The sequence below is a fragment of the Zosterops lateralis genome (assembly GCF_965231275.1).
Source record: "Zosterops lateralis genome assembly, chromosome: 1".
NCBI classification, from domain to species: domain Eukaryota; kingdom Metazoa; phylum Chordata; class Aves; order Passeriformes; family Zosteropidae; genus Zosterops; species Zosterops lateralis.
In genome coordinates, this window is record NC_139762.1 from 2,768,953 (window position 1) to 2,786,583 (window position 17,631).

Consider the following 17,631-nt stretch of genomic DNA (forward strand, 5'->3'; position numbering starts at 1 on the left):
CCCAAACAAAAAAAGAGCAAGATTCAGAAAAGAAAACAAAAGTTAAAAAAATTACTGAGAGTAAGCAGCTCTAAAATATCAATTTTAAGCAGTGGCTCAGCAGAGGTGAGGTGTATTCACACATTACTGAGGTAAAGACTTTGCAGCTTCCTATCTCAGAGGCTGCTTGTATTAGTCACCAAGTAAGGGGACACTCCAGCAAGGCTCAACTTGGAATGAACGGAGCCCAGGAATGCAAAGTGGGGTGGTTAAACCACATCACTTTTGGAGTGCCTCCTCCAAACAAGGCCCTGAAGTGCCCTTAATTCAGTTTAACCTGCTTTTGCATTGAAATCGAGGCTGTTAAAGCGAATTAAGGATCTTTAATCCCCCGAGGAGAGTGTTTTCCACACCGGGGCTAGTTAAGAGTAATTGAACTAATCCACTTTAAAAGTCAGTTCAGATTAGTTGTGCTAATTGGCTGTGCAGATGAGGCCTGGGAGCACAGGGACTGTCTCTAGCATGCAATAATCCCATCAATCTGCCCTGGGGAGGACAGCTCGGGCCTGGGAGGGATCCAAAACACTCCAATAAGAGCAACTAATAGAAACGTCTCCTTGTGCCTGACAGGTGCCATCTGGTTGCAACCAGAGGCATTTTCCACATGGGATTTTTTTTCTGGGCAGACCCTGTTTGCTGGGCATGGCCAAGGGGAAAGTTGGGTTTTATGGACAGTTCTTTGGTCCAAGTTGGGTTTTATGGGCAGTTCCTTGGTCTGAGTTGGGTTTTATGGGCACTTCCCTGGTCCAAGGGTAAAGTTGGGTTTTATGGCCAGTTCCCTGGTGCAAGTTGGGTTTTATCGGCAGTTCCTGGGTCCAAGTTGGGTTTTATGGGCACTTCCCTGGTCCTAATTGGGTTTTATGGGCAGTTCCTTGGTCTGAGTTGGGTTTTATGGGCAGTTCCCTGGTCCAGGTTGGGTTTTATGGGCAGTTCCCTGGTCCAGGTTGGGTTTTATGGCATCTTCCACTCAAGGTTCACGTCCCCTCACTGAAATATCAAATATAAGTCTCTCTCAATTTCCTCTGTCCTAAAAGGATCAGAGGATGGATTTGGGCTCTGGGCAGGTGGGAAAGGGCCAACTCCACCCTGCACTGATGGCTGGGGGTGGTTGGATCCCCCATTTAGAGCCACCACACCCACCTCACTCTTCTGCCAGTTCCCAGGGTGTTTCCCACTTCCCACTGGTTTTCATCCCAGCTTTTCCACTGGTTAAGAGCAAAAGCAGGTCAGCCCCACACAATTCCCACGGAACCAGGGATCAGAAAGCTAAGAAGGGCAATAAAAAAAACCAAAGGGCTACACCAAGCACCCCAAACCAATCCTGCCTTGATTTTTACTCCAGGTCCCTCCCCAGAGCCCACAGCAGCTCAGGGCAGGCTCAGCCCAGGTTTTGCCTTTCTAGGAAACCACAGAGCCCCTGTTTCACGCAAGCCAGCTCTTCCCCCAGCTAAGAATAATCCCCCCAGCTGCTGTTTGATGTCCCCATCGCCATGGAGGCAGTGTTTTCTAGCGGGGAGATCCACAGGGGGAGAGGCAGCGAGGAGGCTGCGTGTGTTCGCTCCCCGTTAATGTTTCCTGTGCGGTTCGGGGCTGTTTTACCTACAGGTATGTTTATTCCACTACTTGAGCAAACCAGCAGACTTTTTAATGGAACTGTTGATATTTTTCCTGGCTGCTGCTGCTCCTCCCGGAGAGGCGAGGCAGTGTACAAACCGAGTTCATTCCACGCTCCCAGCCTGGAGCTGCTCCGCTCCTCCTGGGACCGCGGGGGGAATTGAAGGTTTCCATTGCACTGGTCAGGTTTCTTTTCCTTCTCCCAGCCTTCAAGTTTTAGGCACACAAACAGAGGAGCTCGGGCAGCTGACAGGAGCAAGAGCAACGTGTGACTGGTGCTTGGAGCAAAGGCAGCAGCTGCCCTGGAAATCCAGCCACGCATCTCCCAGCCAGGCTCTGGGAAAGGAGAGCAGGTGCAACGCTGCACCCCGAAAATGAAGCCCTGCACCAGCTCGTCTTGTTTTGCAGCCAGACCTTGGTGTTTGCTGCTTTCAAACACTTCAGACCTCACCAGGTCAGCAGGAAGATTCTTATAAATTTGTCTCTGGATCCCATTTACTGCTGCAATGAGAGGAGAAACTCCAATCCAGCGGGTTCTGCTTTGTCAGGCACATATTGAAGACATTTTCAAATATAATCCACAGCTCGACAGCCTGTTGGGGCTCTAAGAAGAAGCAAAGGATGTGCACCAAATCCCTGACTCAGCTCAGAGCCTGCTCACTGTGAGAACAGTGCCAGAGCACCCAAAGCCACGCAGATCCTGAGCAATCTCTGCTCCTTTCACCCACAACAGGGTAAAACTGAACACACCCAGACAGGTCAGAGCCCAGATTTAGAGCCACTTCAATCCAAAGCACTGGGAAAGGAGCCTCCAGAGAGCTCTGGGAGCAGAGCAAACAGCCCCACATGGGCAGGGAGGAGCAGCTGTTTGGATAAAGCCACTGACCTGTCCCTGCTTCTCCCCCTGATGTGTCCAGCATCCTGTATCCCATCCCTGGGAGCAGCTCAGCTCAGTCCTGGCTCTCTGGGGGCTCTGGGAGCAGAGAAGTCACCCCTCAACTCCTCACCACGAGGTGCCCCAGTCTGTGAGAGAGAACATCCAGCCCCTGGCACAAACACACCCAGAGCCCTGGAGTAATGGGGTCAGGGAGCCTGGGCAGCCCCAAACTGAGGCATTTTTGTCCCACTGAGTCAGGCCAGGCCAGGCTGTCAGCTCAGCTCTCAGATTTTCCATGAGGCTCCAGCAGCCCCAGGGATGTGATGCTGAGGGAGGATGCCCTTCTCCTCCTCCTCTGGTACCTCCCACCCTGCTGAGTCTGGGACAGCCCAGCTGAGCCCAGTCCCTGCACTGGGAACGCAAATCCCCCCCCCCTACAGGCACTGCAGGGACTTTTAAGGCTTAATTTGTTTTTTCAGGGGTTGGTGACCCCTCTGCCAGCTCAGGAGTCCAGGTGATCCTACAAGAGCAGGATTATACCTGGTGCCACTCCCCTCCCAGCACCATCCCTTTAGCCCTGCACCTTGCAGAGAGGCAAAACTCTGCCTGCAAACACATTTTCCCTCTGCTCCACAAACCAGCATGGACATTGCAGCTCGTAACACTGACCACAGGGACTGCTCAAAGCCTCCCTCAGTGCAGCTCACACCCTCCTCAAGGACAGCTCTTCAGCTCCAGTGCTCTCTCCAAACTCACACTAAGCCTCCGGATTTCCAGAGTCAACATGGGACAAGCCAGAAGATAGAAATAGTCCCCAGGGATGCAGCACAGCTGTGCTAATGAGCCGGAGGAAGTGTTGGATCTTTGGTCAGACCCTGTAATTCAGCTCAAGTGGCTGCTTCACCTCTGGCCTGTCAGATCAACTCGTTAACCACAGACTGGGAAAGAGCTCCCTGCTTGCTCCCAGCAGGAGATTTATCTTTGGCAGGGGCTGAAAATGCCCCTAACCCCCCTCACCTTTGATTGCAGAGAGGCCCAGAGATGCAGAGAGAGAGGGCTGAGCTCTAAGTTTGCCAGGTATTTCAAGATCTCACCTTACACTGGGGAGAGGATTAGGGCTGGAAAAGAATTTTGTCAAGATTAAGCCAAACAAGTCAGTTCTTTTAAATCAAGTCTCAGTTCTGGGGAACTGTCCCCAGAGGGGGTTTTGGGCTGCAGGATTGGGTTTCTTGTCAGAGGAGATGGGCAGCACTGGAGAGCAGCTGAACACCGTGTTCCTGAACTGGGAAAGGTCCCCTGGAGTCATGGATTGCCCTGGGAGAGGCTCTGCAGCCAACACCAGTGGAGGCAGTCCAGGGTGGATGCTCATCCCAAGTGCAATCACTGAGCTGGTTCCCACATTCCCAAATCCAGGATGGGCTGAGGCTCAGGCAGGATGTGAAGAAGCTGAGAAACACCAAAATACAGCAGCCTTTCCATGCTAAACACCAGCAGAAACACATTTTCTTTGATTATCTGAGTAATCTTCAAAGCTTTGTCCAATGAGCCCTCACCCAACTCTTCCTCACTGCCTTAGGAGAAGCTCTGCACCCACAAGAGACACAACTGGTTTTCTGCAGCAATCAGGAGACACTGAACCCAAAATTTGGGGGAAGCAAAATGGTTTCCAGCTCTGCAGGAACCTGGCAGAGCTCCTGCAAACAAAACAGTGACCCTTGATGCCTTGGGAATGCTGAGCTGGAAGAGAGACTGGACAGAGCTGGAGAATAAAGGAGATATTTATTAAAAGGCCTTTAAGGATCCACCTTGGACAGGACAAGAGACTGAGCAGGGCTACACCCAAGGTGGACCAAAAATGGACCCAAAAATGGACAAACAGTCATGAGGTCTCACACTTTGATAAGTTTGGGTCCATTTGCACCTTGGGGTTGAATTGTCCAATCCCAGCTGCAGGTGATGCAGTCCCATCCTTCTTGTTTTCTCCCTTCAGCCACCGTTGTTTGTGCTTTTGGGCCTGAACACTTGTGCCAGTTGTCCTTGGTGTGCAGCAGGACAAGGGTTTGTTTTGTGTCCCTGCTGTGTGCAGAGAGCTCAGTGACACTGACTGTGAGCTCAGAGCTGCACCCCTGCCCACCACAGACACATGAAATACATGGAAGATAAAACTCAAGGCATCACCCTTCCTTGCAGGCAGTTGAGGAGCTCCAGTGCCAAGGCCCAGCAGAGTAAATTCACCCCAAAAATCCCACCCTGAGAGCAGGCAGCTGCCAGGGATCTCCCACAGATCCCAAGTGTGTCATCGCACCGTCACCAGGGCAAAATGAGGCCACCCCAATCCCAGCTGCAGCCACAGGCAAAGAGAACCATCCAACATCCAGGAAATTGATATTTAAACTTCAAACTTGGACCCTTTGGAGAGCGAAGTGTTTGCTGACAGTGATCCTAAAACAGAGCTGGAAGTTACACTCCCAGGGCTGCCTGGCTTTGTTTTGCTGCATTACCAAATATGAGATCATCAATTAAAATAATAATAAAGCAATCTGCAGAGAAGAGATGACAATGAGAATATTAAAATAGTGATAAAACAATGCCCCCAATTCAGTAGGGGTTGACAGTAGGGGTTCCCTCTGAGGGAAAAGCCATGAGGAGCAGGGCACAGCGATGTCTCTGTGCTGTTCCTTTTAGGATCAGGTGAGGGAAGGCTACAAAAATCCCAATGAGAACCTGCCATGGGCAGGGACACCTTCCACTATCCCAAGGTGCTCCAAGCCCCAATATCCAACTTGGCCTTGGACACTTCCAGGGATCCAGGAGCAGCCACAACTTCTCTGGGCACCCTGTGCCAGGGTCTCACCACCCTCACAGTGAAGAATTCCTTCCCAATATCCAAATTTTCATGCTCTTTAGCAGTGGGAAGCCACTCCCTGTGTCCTGTCCATCCATCCCTTGTCAAAGTCCCTCTCCACCTCTCCTGGAGCCCCTTTAAATACTGGAAGGAGCTCTGAGGTCTCTCCATGGGCAGAGTGAGGAGGTGCTGAAGATCCATCATCAGAAATCCCAGTGCCAAGCCATGGGCTCTGTGAGTCACAACAATTCATCTTTGCCACCTGCGTCACCTCCAGGTGACAGACTCAACACACCTCCATGAGCACTTCAATAAAACCTGTTAATTTTGGAGTATTATTCCTTTTGCTCATCAACTGACCTCTTCCAAAAGGATTTGAGCCTTGAAAACAGCAGTGGCTTGACCCTCTCTTTGTGCTGGGGGAGCTGCTCCACAGAAATTCAGAGAATTTCTACAGCAAACCAACGTTCTGGTTAAACTTCTGCCCATTCCTCCCAGGATTGCCTCAGCCAGCGCTCAGGGAGGGTTTTAAGATAAGCTCAGATATTCCTGTGGGCTTCTTTCATGTCTAGGGGAAATCATCTGTTGCTCCCCATCACAAAAAGCCACCTCTTGCTATTCTCCATGGCCAATTTTGCTGCTTCACTCTATGAAACAGCAAAAATTCCAAGAAGTTTTTCCAGGAAAAAAAAAATGTTTTGTTCCAATTGGGAAATTCCTCCATCCAACATGTTGGAAATGCAGAAATCAGAGCAAGTTTTGCCCCAAATGCAGAGACCACATGGGTGCCCAATTAATGCTGTTTTAATCAGCTGGGCCAAATGAATCTGCTCATGAAATTCCTGCCAGGTCCCATCCAGCCTGCTGGGAATCAACAGGAACTGGGTGTTCCAAGCTGGATCCCAGATTCAGCATTACTGTCAGACCCCGTTGAGTTTGAGAGAAAAGAGGTTTTCCTCTGCGTTCTTCCCAGAAAATGAGATTAGTTTTTTTAAAAAAACCTGTCATTTCCCCTTCCCCCAAAATCCTTCAGCAACTGAATTAATGCTGCCCACACCTTAGAAAATGGTTTATAATAAGACTGGGAGGCTACAGAGCACAATCAGGAGCTGCTTGATCCATTTGAAACGAGCTTTTGGTAAGAGCTGAGGGGGGAACAAAAAAAAAAGTAATAAATCCAGGATAGATTTTTTTCTATCAGCTCCAGTAAATCCTGTAACTGCTGTGTTTATCCACGGAGTCAAAATACTCCCTGTTCCACTTGGGGAAGTGCAAACATACATTACAATAAAATGTAAAGTTTGCTGAGCTGATAAACTTCATAAGTGTGTTTTATGACAGTATCTGGAGAGATAAGGCTCATTAGCACTTACAGCCACCATCTGAAGGAACCTTAAAAAGCACAGTTACTAAAAGGAGAAGAGGAAAAAAAATTTGCATTAAGAGGAAAAAAATTGCATTTTGACGTCAAAAAAAAAAGCTTCTAAAGGGTTAACCCTTTCCATAATAATAATAATAATAATAATTATTATTTCTGGCTCCTCTCAACTTGACCAGAGCTGTGGAAATAGTCAGGAAAACAGATCCTGCCTGGCTCGTGTTGGTCCAGGACCTGCAGGAGGAACAGTGGCCCCCCAAGAGCATTTAGGAGTGCAAACAACAAGTCCTGGGCTCCAGGGCTCCTGAGGTCGAGGAACCAAATTGTGTGAACACACTACAAGGCACGAGGGAGCTGCTCTGGCTGCAGAGAGAAGGGGCTGCTCCAGTGTGGAGGGAAGCCAGCGGCTCAGCAGGTTCCAGGTTGGAAAAGCAGGTCCAGGAGAGTTCTTGGCTTGTTCCAACACACCCCTGGAAGTTGGGAACTTGGGAAGATCGTGTCTAACAGGTTTCAGCATGAACTCAGGGGTCTCTCAGGAGGCAGCTGGAACCAGAGGGTCAGAAATTGAGAGAGAGCAGATCAAGTCCCCTCCTCAAACATCAGAGGAAGAGTTGACCCCTTTCTCTTCTACAGAACTCAGGTGGCCAGAGAATCCAAGCCCTGAATGGGCCACGTTATTCCATGTAACTGGAGCAGAGAGGATCCACATGGAGCTTCTGGCAGCAGAAGTCCTCCCACCTCTGGTGGTTGCCCCAGTGGGGATATTCTGATTTAATATCAAAATCCTCTTCCAATCTAAACTCCCTCTTAGAAGGCATCAAGGCACAGGGATGTAACAGGAGACAGGGAAGGCAAATCCAGCCTTCAGCTCTCCTGAGACAAGATTTCTATGTCCCATCACCCCTGTATAGCTCTGGACCACAAATGCCTCATAGTGTGGAAATACCAGTGATGTTCACTGCTCCAGCATCTCCTCTGGCTGCCCAGCCACCCCCACAACAGCTTAAGTTCAGCAGTTTCTTCTGACTCAGATTTTCCACTAAAAAAAAACTTAAAAAATGTTTAAATATCAACATTTATTAGGAATAACACTGTCAGCATGTCCTTAAATGAAGGGAATGGAACTGAGCATCCCTAGGCCAGGAATATCTACAAGAGAACTGGGGAGAACTTTTTACACAGGTGATAGGATAAGTGAGAATGCTTTAAAGTGAAAGAGAACGGGTTTAGATGAGATATTAGGAGGAAATTCTTCCCTGTGAGGGTGAGGAGACCCTGGCACAGGTTTTCCAGAGAAGCTGTGGCTGCCCCTCGATCCCTGGAAGTGTCCAAGGCCAGGCTGGACAGGGCTTGGGGCACCCTGGGATAGTGGAAGGTGTCCTTGCCCATGGCAGGGAGTGAAACTAGAAAATCTTTTCTAACCCAAATCATTCCATGATTCTCCAAGAGACAACTACACCAAGTCTGCCAACACGATGAATTAATCCAACAGAAAAAAAATGAAGAAAGCAGCAAAAAACTGACAAAACTTGCTCTGGTCAGAAAGATTCAGACTGAGCAGCATCCCAGAGGCTTCTCCCTGCAGTCTTCCAGACTTTCCACTTAACTTGCTCCCCTTTCCTGATCCCACAGCTTAATTCAATTACCTGCCACCGAATAAGCCTTAAGGCGATTCTCATTACCCCGATAAAGCACAAGGCCTTTAATTATTAAACACTCTGGGCCTTTCTGTGTTGGGGTTGTGGGGCTGGACTCTCCTTTTATTGTTGTCAGCAGCTTCCAGAAATCAAGTTAATCATTGACCAGGGCCCTTTCAGCAGGAGACCAGAGTCCTGTGGATTCCTGGTCTCTGGTTCTGCATCGCCAGTCAGGCTGAAGGAAGTCACTGGCCTCCTGCTTTGCCAGGTATCCATTTGATATATTCTCCTAACAATCCATCTTCCCCCTCCAAGGTGTCATTGACAGCACTGGGAAAAAGAAAAATGCAATATTTGGACAAGGAGGTCGCAGCAGTGCTTGTCATGAACCTGAGTTCAGAGAGGAACAGCCCCAGGTGAGGGAAACTGAGGCACAAGGCAGTGGTTCCAAAACGTCAAGCAACATGGTCAGTTCACTACTTAAACCAAAAAAATACAAATCTCTGTCTGAGCTGATGCTGCTCCATCCCCTGCAGGCAGGAGGAACTTCCAGGCACTTCCCAGCCTGATTTGGGACAAATCCTGCTCCCCTGGGAATGAAGATGCAAATCTGGCACAGTTATTTTTCCAAATGTTTTCAGCTTTGTTACCACCCTGGTGGCACCTCATCAAACCCAGCACCACTTCCAAGCACCTACAAAGCCAAAATGCTGCTTCTGGGCATGGGGCTCCCTTCCCAAAGGAATGGAGGTTAAACTCTGCTTTGAGTTGACCCAGAGAGGCCAACTTTGGGAGCCAAGCCAGGCAGGACTCACAGCACTGACAATTCCAAAAAAGCAAGGGGGTAAAAAAAAACAAACCACACAAATCAGGCAAACCCTTCCAGTTTTCCAAGGAAAACCCCAAATCCAGCACTTTACACCCCACGGGAGAGGCAGAACAAGCAGCAGAACCGCCTCAGGGTGGGATGGCCAAGCTGGGCGCTGCCTCTGGCCTCTCCAGCTGTGTTTGCCTGCCTGCCGCATTCCTGCCTCGCCAGCCGAGGCCAGGTTTTGTTTTTTTGGGTTGTGCTGGGAAGCAGCTGCTCCGTCTCACACACACGCCAGGGCCCGGTGGTGGAAGGCACCGCAGCTTGGTCAGTGCCACAGCAGCCTGCGGTGACAGGGACAGACACCCAGGACATGCCACAGCCTGGGCATCACCTACAGGCTGGGAAAAAAAGGGCAGCAGACCCTGTGGGATTGCTTTTATTGGAGGTGACATTCCAGCTTGACACCGCGACGGAGCTCGCGGGGACTTGCGGAGACTTCTCAGAAGCCCACCCTAAAGTGCTCCCAAACAGCCCTTCAAGCCCAACATTCTGCTCTTCTCAAAGTCCCTCTTGACAAAATTATACCCCAAATGACGAGATTTCTGTCCTCTCCTCCTGTGGCAGAGCAGGGCACCTATTCTGCACCTGCCAAAGGGAACAAAAATACACCGTGCTTTCCACACTGGCAGCCACGGCTCCACAGCAGCCTGTGGTGACAGGGATGGACACCGAGGACATGCCACAGCTGGGGCATCACACACAGTGTCCCACAGGCTGGGAGAAAAGGGGGGCAGACCCTGTAGGGTTGCTTTTATTGGAGGTGACATTCCAGCTTGACACCGCAACGGAGCTCGTGGTGACTCGCAGTGACTTGCGGTGACTTCTTGCCCTGCTCAGGAGCCCACCCCAAAGTGCTCCCAAACATTGGGGCCCTTCAAGCCCAACATTCTGCTCTTCTCCAAGTCCCTCTTGACAAAATTCCACCCCAAATGATGAGGTCTCTGTCCTATGGCAGAGCAGGGCACCTATTCTGCACCTGCCAAAGGGAATAAAAATACATCGCGCTTCCCACACTGGCAGCCACGGCCCCACAGCAGCCTGTGGTGACAGCGACAGACACCCAGGACCTGCCACAGCTGGGGCATCACCCACAGTGTCCCACAGGCTGGGGAAAAAAGGGCAGCAGACCCTGTGGGATTGCTTTTATTGGAGATGACATTCCAGCTTGACACCATCAACGGAGCTCGCGGGGACTCGCGGTGACTTCTCAGGAGCCCACCCTAAAGTGCTCCCAAACAGCCCTTCAAGCCCAACATTCCACTCTTCTCAAAGTCCCTCTTGACAAAATTATACCCCAAATGACGAGATTTCTGTCCTCTCCTCCTGTGGCAGAGCAGGGCACCTATTCTGCACCTGCCAAAGGGAATAAAAATACACCGTGCTTCCCACACTGCGAACCCCACAGCGCAGCTCTCGGGAGTGGTGTGTTGGTAAATTAGGGCAAGCTATGCTTCCCCTCCCTCCCTCTCCCCCCTCGTGAGCATTTGAGGGTTCCTGTTGCCTGCGTGCAGGGGACAGATCAGTTACATTTATGCAGAACATTGCAATCTGTCAATATAAACACTATGTAAGCATGAGCCACTTGTAACATTACTACTGTCTTGACAAGTGTTTGCAGAGGGGGGCAGAGATGCTGGGATCCTTCTGCTTCTCCCAGAGGGAAAGCAGAGCAAATCCCAACCTGCAGGAAAAAAAAAAAAAAAAAAAAAAAAAAAAACCAAAAAAAAAAAACCACCACTTCTTCCAGCAAGAATTAAAAAATATATGGTTTTGGGGTGATTTTTTTTTTAAAGAGGTGCATCAAAACTGAATTCGACTCTAAATCAGAACCCCCACAAATAGAAGGGGGGTTGATTTTATGGCCTGGGTCACCTCAGATCCACAGATCAGGCAGCTCAGGAAAGCAGAAGCTCCTACGGGCTGGTTTCCCTTCCCACCAGCACAGGGCGCAGCAGGATTGAAGTTCCTCAGCCTCACAGTCACCCTCAGCACAGCTAATCTTGTCACCTGCCATTTCCAGAGCCCAGAAGTGCAAGTCCCAACACAATTCCCAGATGCCGCTCTGGCATTTCCACCACCCCCGGCCACATTTGAGAGAGGAAAGGGAGACAGGAGAGGTGCCCACGCCCAGCAGGCAAAGCAGGGCAGGGAGGAAAAGTGAAATGCAATGCTTTCTCAGGGATCCCGGCAGTCTGGGGCTGCTCCAAACCCCCCCCACAGCAGCCACAGTTGGAATATGGTGCAAATTAGTGCTCAGACAGCCCAGCTGCAGAGGCTGTGGCTGGACATTAAAGCTGCCTCACTGCTGGAGCAGCCGGTGCATCCCAGCAGGCTGACACCGATCCCGAGGCAATGCCTCCCCCTCTGGTGCAGCCTCAGCCTCTCCCACACTCATCCTACCCCAAAATTCAGCCACCACCATCACCATCCTCCTGAGGGGCAGCTCAAAACACACAAAATGCCAGCAGGGCTGTGCTCAGTTTTGCAGACGTGCTTTCTTCTCTCTATCAAGAGGTTTCTTATCAAAGTTTTGGAGGTGTAGCATCACCACATCCCTGCAGCCAGGCTCCTCCAGCTGTTCCCCAGCTGAGCCAAACCCCTCAGGGTCCTTCCTGAGCAAGTGCCTGCAGGGTCTCAGCCCTGCTCGGTGCTGCACACCAGTGTCACCACAGGGGCTGCTGCTGGGCAATAGCCCCGGGTCGTGCTGGCACCTGCTCCAGGGAGGAGAGCAGCAACACCCAGGCTGCCAGAATTCTCCTCAGAAAAAGGGAAAATCTGTCTCTGCCTCCATGCACCATCACTCTCAGCACACCCCCCAGCCAGGCAGCTTGGGGATGGAGCAAAACAGCAGCAAGAGCCCCACGGCTTTCACTCCCACACACACACTCCAAACTCTGCTTCCAGAGGGCATTTATCCTACTTGGCTGCTTGTGCATCCCTCCAAGAACACCAGAGCCAGGCTTCCAGGGAAGCAGGAGCCTCCAGCCAGGGTCTTCCCAGCCCAGCATCCCTTCCTGCCTCCCCCTGAGACAGGCACAGACATAACTGTGTGCTGACACAATCTCATTATCGTGTAACCGTGCCCCTTTTCTGTCCCTGGGCACTAATTCCCCACCAGGCCACGCATTTGGAGACACGGAATTCTTTCCCTGAAATAAGACATTGGGGCTAGGGGGGGTGGGGGGGAAGGGATCATCCACAGCTGTCCCTATCCCCCTCCAGACTGGGGAAGGGAGCAGCCAAGCTGCAGCCACAGCGTGACATCTGCTTCACACAGCCTCACTTTGTGCCCCATCAGCTCCTCCACAGGGATGTCAGCACCCAGAGGGGCCATCAAGGCACCAAAAGGTGGTTTTGGTGATGCCTTGGATTTAAAAGAAGCATCCCCTTCCCTGCCTGGAGGGTGTGTTTTATCTCAGGTGATGCAGCCGAGTTGTTAGCAAGGACTTATCAGAGTGGACAGATGTGCTGCCTCACCTGGAGCAGCTCCTCCATAAGAAAAAAAGATCAATCTCAGCCTTCCCAGGGCACTTGCAGAGTTCTGCAGGAACATCCAGCTTTTACCAAGTGGGATTTCTCTCCTTATCAACAAACAGAAGCTCTCAGCGAGGAGGGCTCAGCTCTTCCACACACACCTGTCGGATCTCAGTGTGGATTATCAGGACCTGGGATCACAGCACTGACTATTCCCAGTGTCCCCAACAGCTCAGCAAGTGCAGCCTCTGCTCCAGGCAGAACAAAGAGGGGATCAGCAGCAGATGGGGCTTTAACCAGAGACAAGGATGCTTTGCATAAGCAAACTCCCCTGCACACCACAGCAGCCCCGGAGCACTTGGAGTGCACATCTGGCTGGGTGCACATCTGGCAGCATCTCCCCTCCTTATTGCCAGTCTCAGACCAGAAACAGCAGCTGTACCAAGACACAGGAAAAAACCAAAGCACTCAGGACAGAACAGCAGACACTGCCCTCGGCTTGGAACGTCCCTTCTTCAACTAAAACTTCCACGAGCCAAGAGAGGAATCCCAGAAGGAGCTGGAAGGAGTTACCTGCTGCTCTAGAGCAGACACCAGCACGGCAGGGATTAATGGGGGAGTTACAGCCAAGCTCCTTGCAAAGCTTGTCAGTCCCCAAGGGGAAATTCAGGCGCACTGTGCCGGTGGTCCTCGGCAGCCACACGAGCCAAGGGGCTGGGAACAGCCCTCAGTGCATTGCCGAGGGAGAAAAGGGCTTTTCCTCAAAACCTGCACACACAGGACAGGCTGTTTCCTTAGAAAACCAGCCCCAGCAGCAGGAAGTGAAACGGTTCTGGAGTTGGAAACAGAAGATGTAAGTAGCGCTGTTTGGAGAACTTTGCCAGACCACAAGCAATGGACAAGCCTCAACACCGGGATTTGTTTTACTGGAAAGAAAGGGGGGAAAAACCTCAAGTCTGCTAAAACATTCTCCAGGGCTGGTCCAGTGGCTCCTACCAGCGGCCACAACACAACATCCCCAAAAATGAGAGGAAAATAAAAAAAAAAAAAAAAAGGGGGGAAAAAAAAGAAAAAAAAAAAAAAAAAAGAAAAAAGCAAGAATCACCATTTTTGTGCAAACTCACACCAAAACCTCTCACACAGGTCCTCTCTCAAACCGACAACATTTTGGGACAAACGGCTTAAAATTCAGAACAAGAGGCAGCGACACCCTCCCCCCAAAAAAAAAAACCACAGAGGGGAAAACCCCGCACGGAGCTGAAGCGGCGGGAGGCTTGGGTTGATTTGGCTGGTACAGCTCCCCCAGCAGAGCCCAATCCAGAGGAATCCAGGGGATCCAAACCCGGGATCGGGGGGTCGGGAAGGGCTCGGGATCCACCTGCGAGGGGAGCGCCGGGCCGGGAGCGCCCCCTGCCGGCCGCGCCCCGCGCCGCGCACAGGTGAGCGCCGGGGATGCGGCGGCACCGCGGATTAACTCCCCCCCCCCCCCAAATAAACCAACCCGCCCGCCAGCAGCTGGTGTTGAAATATGAGTTTTCATTGCGAGGGAAAAGGAATTTTTCTCCGTGTCGGAGCGGGTTATACCCGCCGGGTTTACAGGTCCGCTCCGTGCGCGTCACCCCCGCCCGCGGGGAGCGGCGGAAAGAAGCGCTCCTTCTCCTGGCCCCGGCGGCTCCTGCCTGAAACTCCGGGGCACAGCCGGACCTGCAGCTCCGAGGGGAAAATCCAAGGGGATTCCGAGCGCCGGGACGCGGGACAGTCGCTGCCCGTGTCCGGCTGTCAGAGCCCGCGGCAGGGGATGCCCAAACCCACCGAGAGGCGAGGAGCGCCCGCAGCATCCCCCACCTCGGGGCGCAAAACCCTCCTTGGGCGTCAAGAAATAAACTCGGGCAAAAAAATAAAAAAAAAAAAAATTAAAAAAAAAAGTTGAAAGAAACAGGAGCGGAGGGCTCGGGGCCACCTACCCGAAGTAGGCGGCGGAGGGCCGCGGGGCGCAGGCGAGCAGCCCTAGGAGCGCGCAGGAGGAGAGCCATCCCAGCAGGACGTGTCCATCCAGCATCTTGCAGCGGCGCCGGCGCTGCTCATCTCGTTCCCCCGCCGCGCCCGCTGCGGCCCCGCCGCCCGTCCCCGCTTCTTATAGCGCGGCCGGCGGACAGAGCCCGACCGGCGGCGGGGCGGGCCGGGGAGGGGCCGCCGGGGGGGGAGGGACACGGCGGAGGGGCGGGGGAGGACTGGGGGACACGCCCCGGGAGGAGGGACAGGGCGGAGGGGCGGGGAGAGAGCGGGGAAACGGGAGCGGAGCGGGGAATTGGGGTGTCCGGGGTGGGGGGACGCGGCTGGAGGGGAAAGGGGGGAGAGGGAAGGGGTGGGGTGAGATGGGGAGGAGTGAGAGGGGTGGGCGTGTGCGAGGGGCGGGCGTGCAAAGGGTGGGTGTGCAAGGGATGGGCGTGTAAAGGGTGGGCAGCAGTGTAAGAGCCAGGTGTGCAAAGGGATGGGTGTGCAAGGGGTAGGCAGCAGTGTAAGAGCCAGGTGTGCAAAGGGATGGGTGTGCAAGGGGTGGGCAGCAGTGTAAGAGTCAAGTGTGCAAGGCGTGGGCGTGCAATGGGTGGGCGTGCAAGGGGGCGTGCAAGAGGTAAAGAGCAGTGTAAGAGTCAGGTGTGCAAGGCGTGGGTGTGTAAAGGAGGGGTGTGCAAGGGAGGGGGTCTACAAGCGATGGATGTGCAAGGGATGAGCAGCAGTGGAAGAGCCAGGTGTGCAAAGGGATGGGTGTGCAAGGGGTGGGCAGCAGTGTAAGAGCCAGGTATGCAAAGGCGTGGATGTGCAAAGGTGTGGGTGTGCAAGGGTTGGGTGTGCAAGGAGTGAACAGCAGTGGAAGACTCAGGTGTGCAAGTTGTGGGTGTGCAATGGATGGGTGTGCAAGGAGTGGGCAGCAGTGTAAGAGCCAGGTGTGCAAAGAGTGGGTGTGCAAAGTCATGGGCGTGTAAGTGGTGGGTGTGCAAGGGATGGGAAACAGTGTAAGAGCCAGGTGTGCAAAGGCGTGGGTGTGCAAGGGGTGGGTGCGCAAGGGATGGGCGGCAGTGGAAGAGCCAGGTGTGCATTGCATGGGTGTGCAAGGCGTGAGTGTGCAAGGGATGGGTGTGCACGGGGTGGGTGTGCAAGGGGTGGGCAGCAGTGTAAGAGCCAGGTGTGCAAGGGGTGGGTGTGCAAGGGGTGGGCAGCAGTGTAAGAGCCAGGTGTGCAAGGTGTGGGTGTTCTGGGTGGTCGTGCAAGGGGTGGACGTACCACATCTGGGCAGCTGTGCGAGAATGGAAAGGGCTGGGTGTGCCGGGGGTGGGCAGCTGTGCCAGGGGTAGGTTTGCCACATCTGGATGCTCGTGCAGAGGTTGGATGTGGGAAGGCACGGGCGTTGCACACTCGTGTGCACACCCACACAAACCTGTGAGCAATGCAGGGACACCGAGCACCCTGGGGGGGAAGCAGTTAGCAAGTTAGAAAATAGTGGTAAAATTGATGCCTTTAGCTCTTTTTAAGATTATTTAAGTGCTAATCACCTAATAACAAGATGACACTTACATTATTTGTATTTTTGACCTAATAATTGACCACACAAGGTCCGAAATGCAGTCCTTTTCCACCTAATTAGAAAAAAAAAAACCACCCGAAACTAAGAAGAAGACGAGGAAGAAGGACTTGGACAATGCTTTAAATCTTTAATCTTGCCCCATATATATTACAATACACTAAAATCTTAAATCTTAAGTTTTTCACCCTGTGATATCACACAATACTATTTAAACTACACCCAAAACCCCAGTGCTGTCACTCAATTTTAGAAACCTGCTCCACAGAAGCCTGTTCCACTAAGAAGAGGGTGAAGAATTAAGACAACACCTTAAATCTCTCATCTTGCCCCATATATGTTACAATATACTAAAATCTTAAATCCTAAGTTTTTCACCCCATGAGATCACACAATACTATTTAAACTCTACCCAAAATCCCAGTGCTGTCACTCAATTTCAGAAGCTTTTTCCACAACCCCAAGTCAAATGCAGAGCCTGCCTGAGGGTCAGTGTTTTTTAGAACAGAAAGCCTGAAATTTTCAGCCTCCAGAGTTCCAACAAGACTGGAATGTCACCCTCGTGGCCGGGCTCAGTGACAGCGTTTTTTCCAGCTCTGTCGATGTCACTGTCGTCGTCATCCTGGAGGTAATTCCAGCACTGGAGAACAGGAAGGTTCCCCTCCTGAGTGTGTGTGTGTCACACTGCTGAGCCACCCCGTGGGGACAGGGACAGGGGGACACCACAATGGGCTCTCATCTCAAAATCCACTGTCCCTGGGGGTTTAAGCTCAGCCCCACAGAGCTGTGCCCAGCAGGTGATATTTGAGTGCAAGATGGGCAGCAAGACCTTTGAGGGCTCAGAATGGGGTCATGAGTGTTTCTGACCCCCAAATTCTGTGGACAAACCAGTTCAAGAGCCACACAGGCAGAGAGTTAATGGGGATGAACCTTTTTGTCCTGGAGTGTCACTGGGAGCTCAGTGAATTTATTCTCACCTCTGACTGTGCCCTTGGGCATTTCCACTCTTCCCAGCATTGTGGATTCTGCTTATTTTGGGGGTGAGGAGGGGAAATATTTTAATAATTATTATTTTTTAATGTTTAAAACATCTCAGCCCAGTTCCTGACCACATTTTTTGCCCAAAACAAAAGCAGCCTTGTGGAAAAGCACCGCTCAAATCTTCCCACACCCACCTGTGTATGAGATGTGGGGGCTCTGCATCAACTCCCCTTGGGGTGGGGGCTGAAACTTGCTTGGGGTGGGTGTCACATCCACTCCAGCTTCCTCAACTCCATGTGAATCACCATTATCTGGGAATATCTCAGTTCCCTTCT

The 17,631-nt window shown here is 52.0% G+C and overlaps 1 protein-coding gene across 1 annotated transcript in view; it reads right to left on the reverse strand.

Annotated features, from left to right (window-relative positions):
• The window catches only part of WNT9A (Wnt family member 9A), a 68,481-nt gene extending 53,439 nt beyond the window's left edge, over positions 1 to 15,042 (reverse strand). Inside the window, exon 1 of the mRNA XM_083859048.1 lies at positions 14,700 to 15,042. Within this exon, the coding sequence (XP_083715174.1) occupies positions 14,700 to 14,794 (95 nt within the window). The 5' untranslated portion in view covers positions 14,795 to 15,042. The remainder of the gene's footprint in view (positions 1 to 14,699) is intronic.
• Positions 15,043 to 17,631: the final 2,589 nt, after the last annotated feature.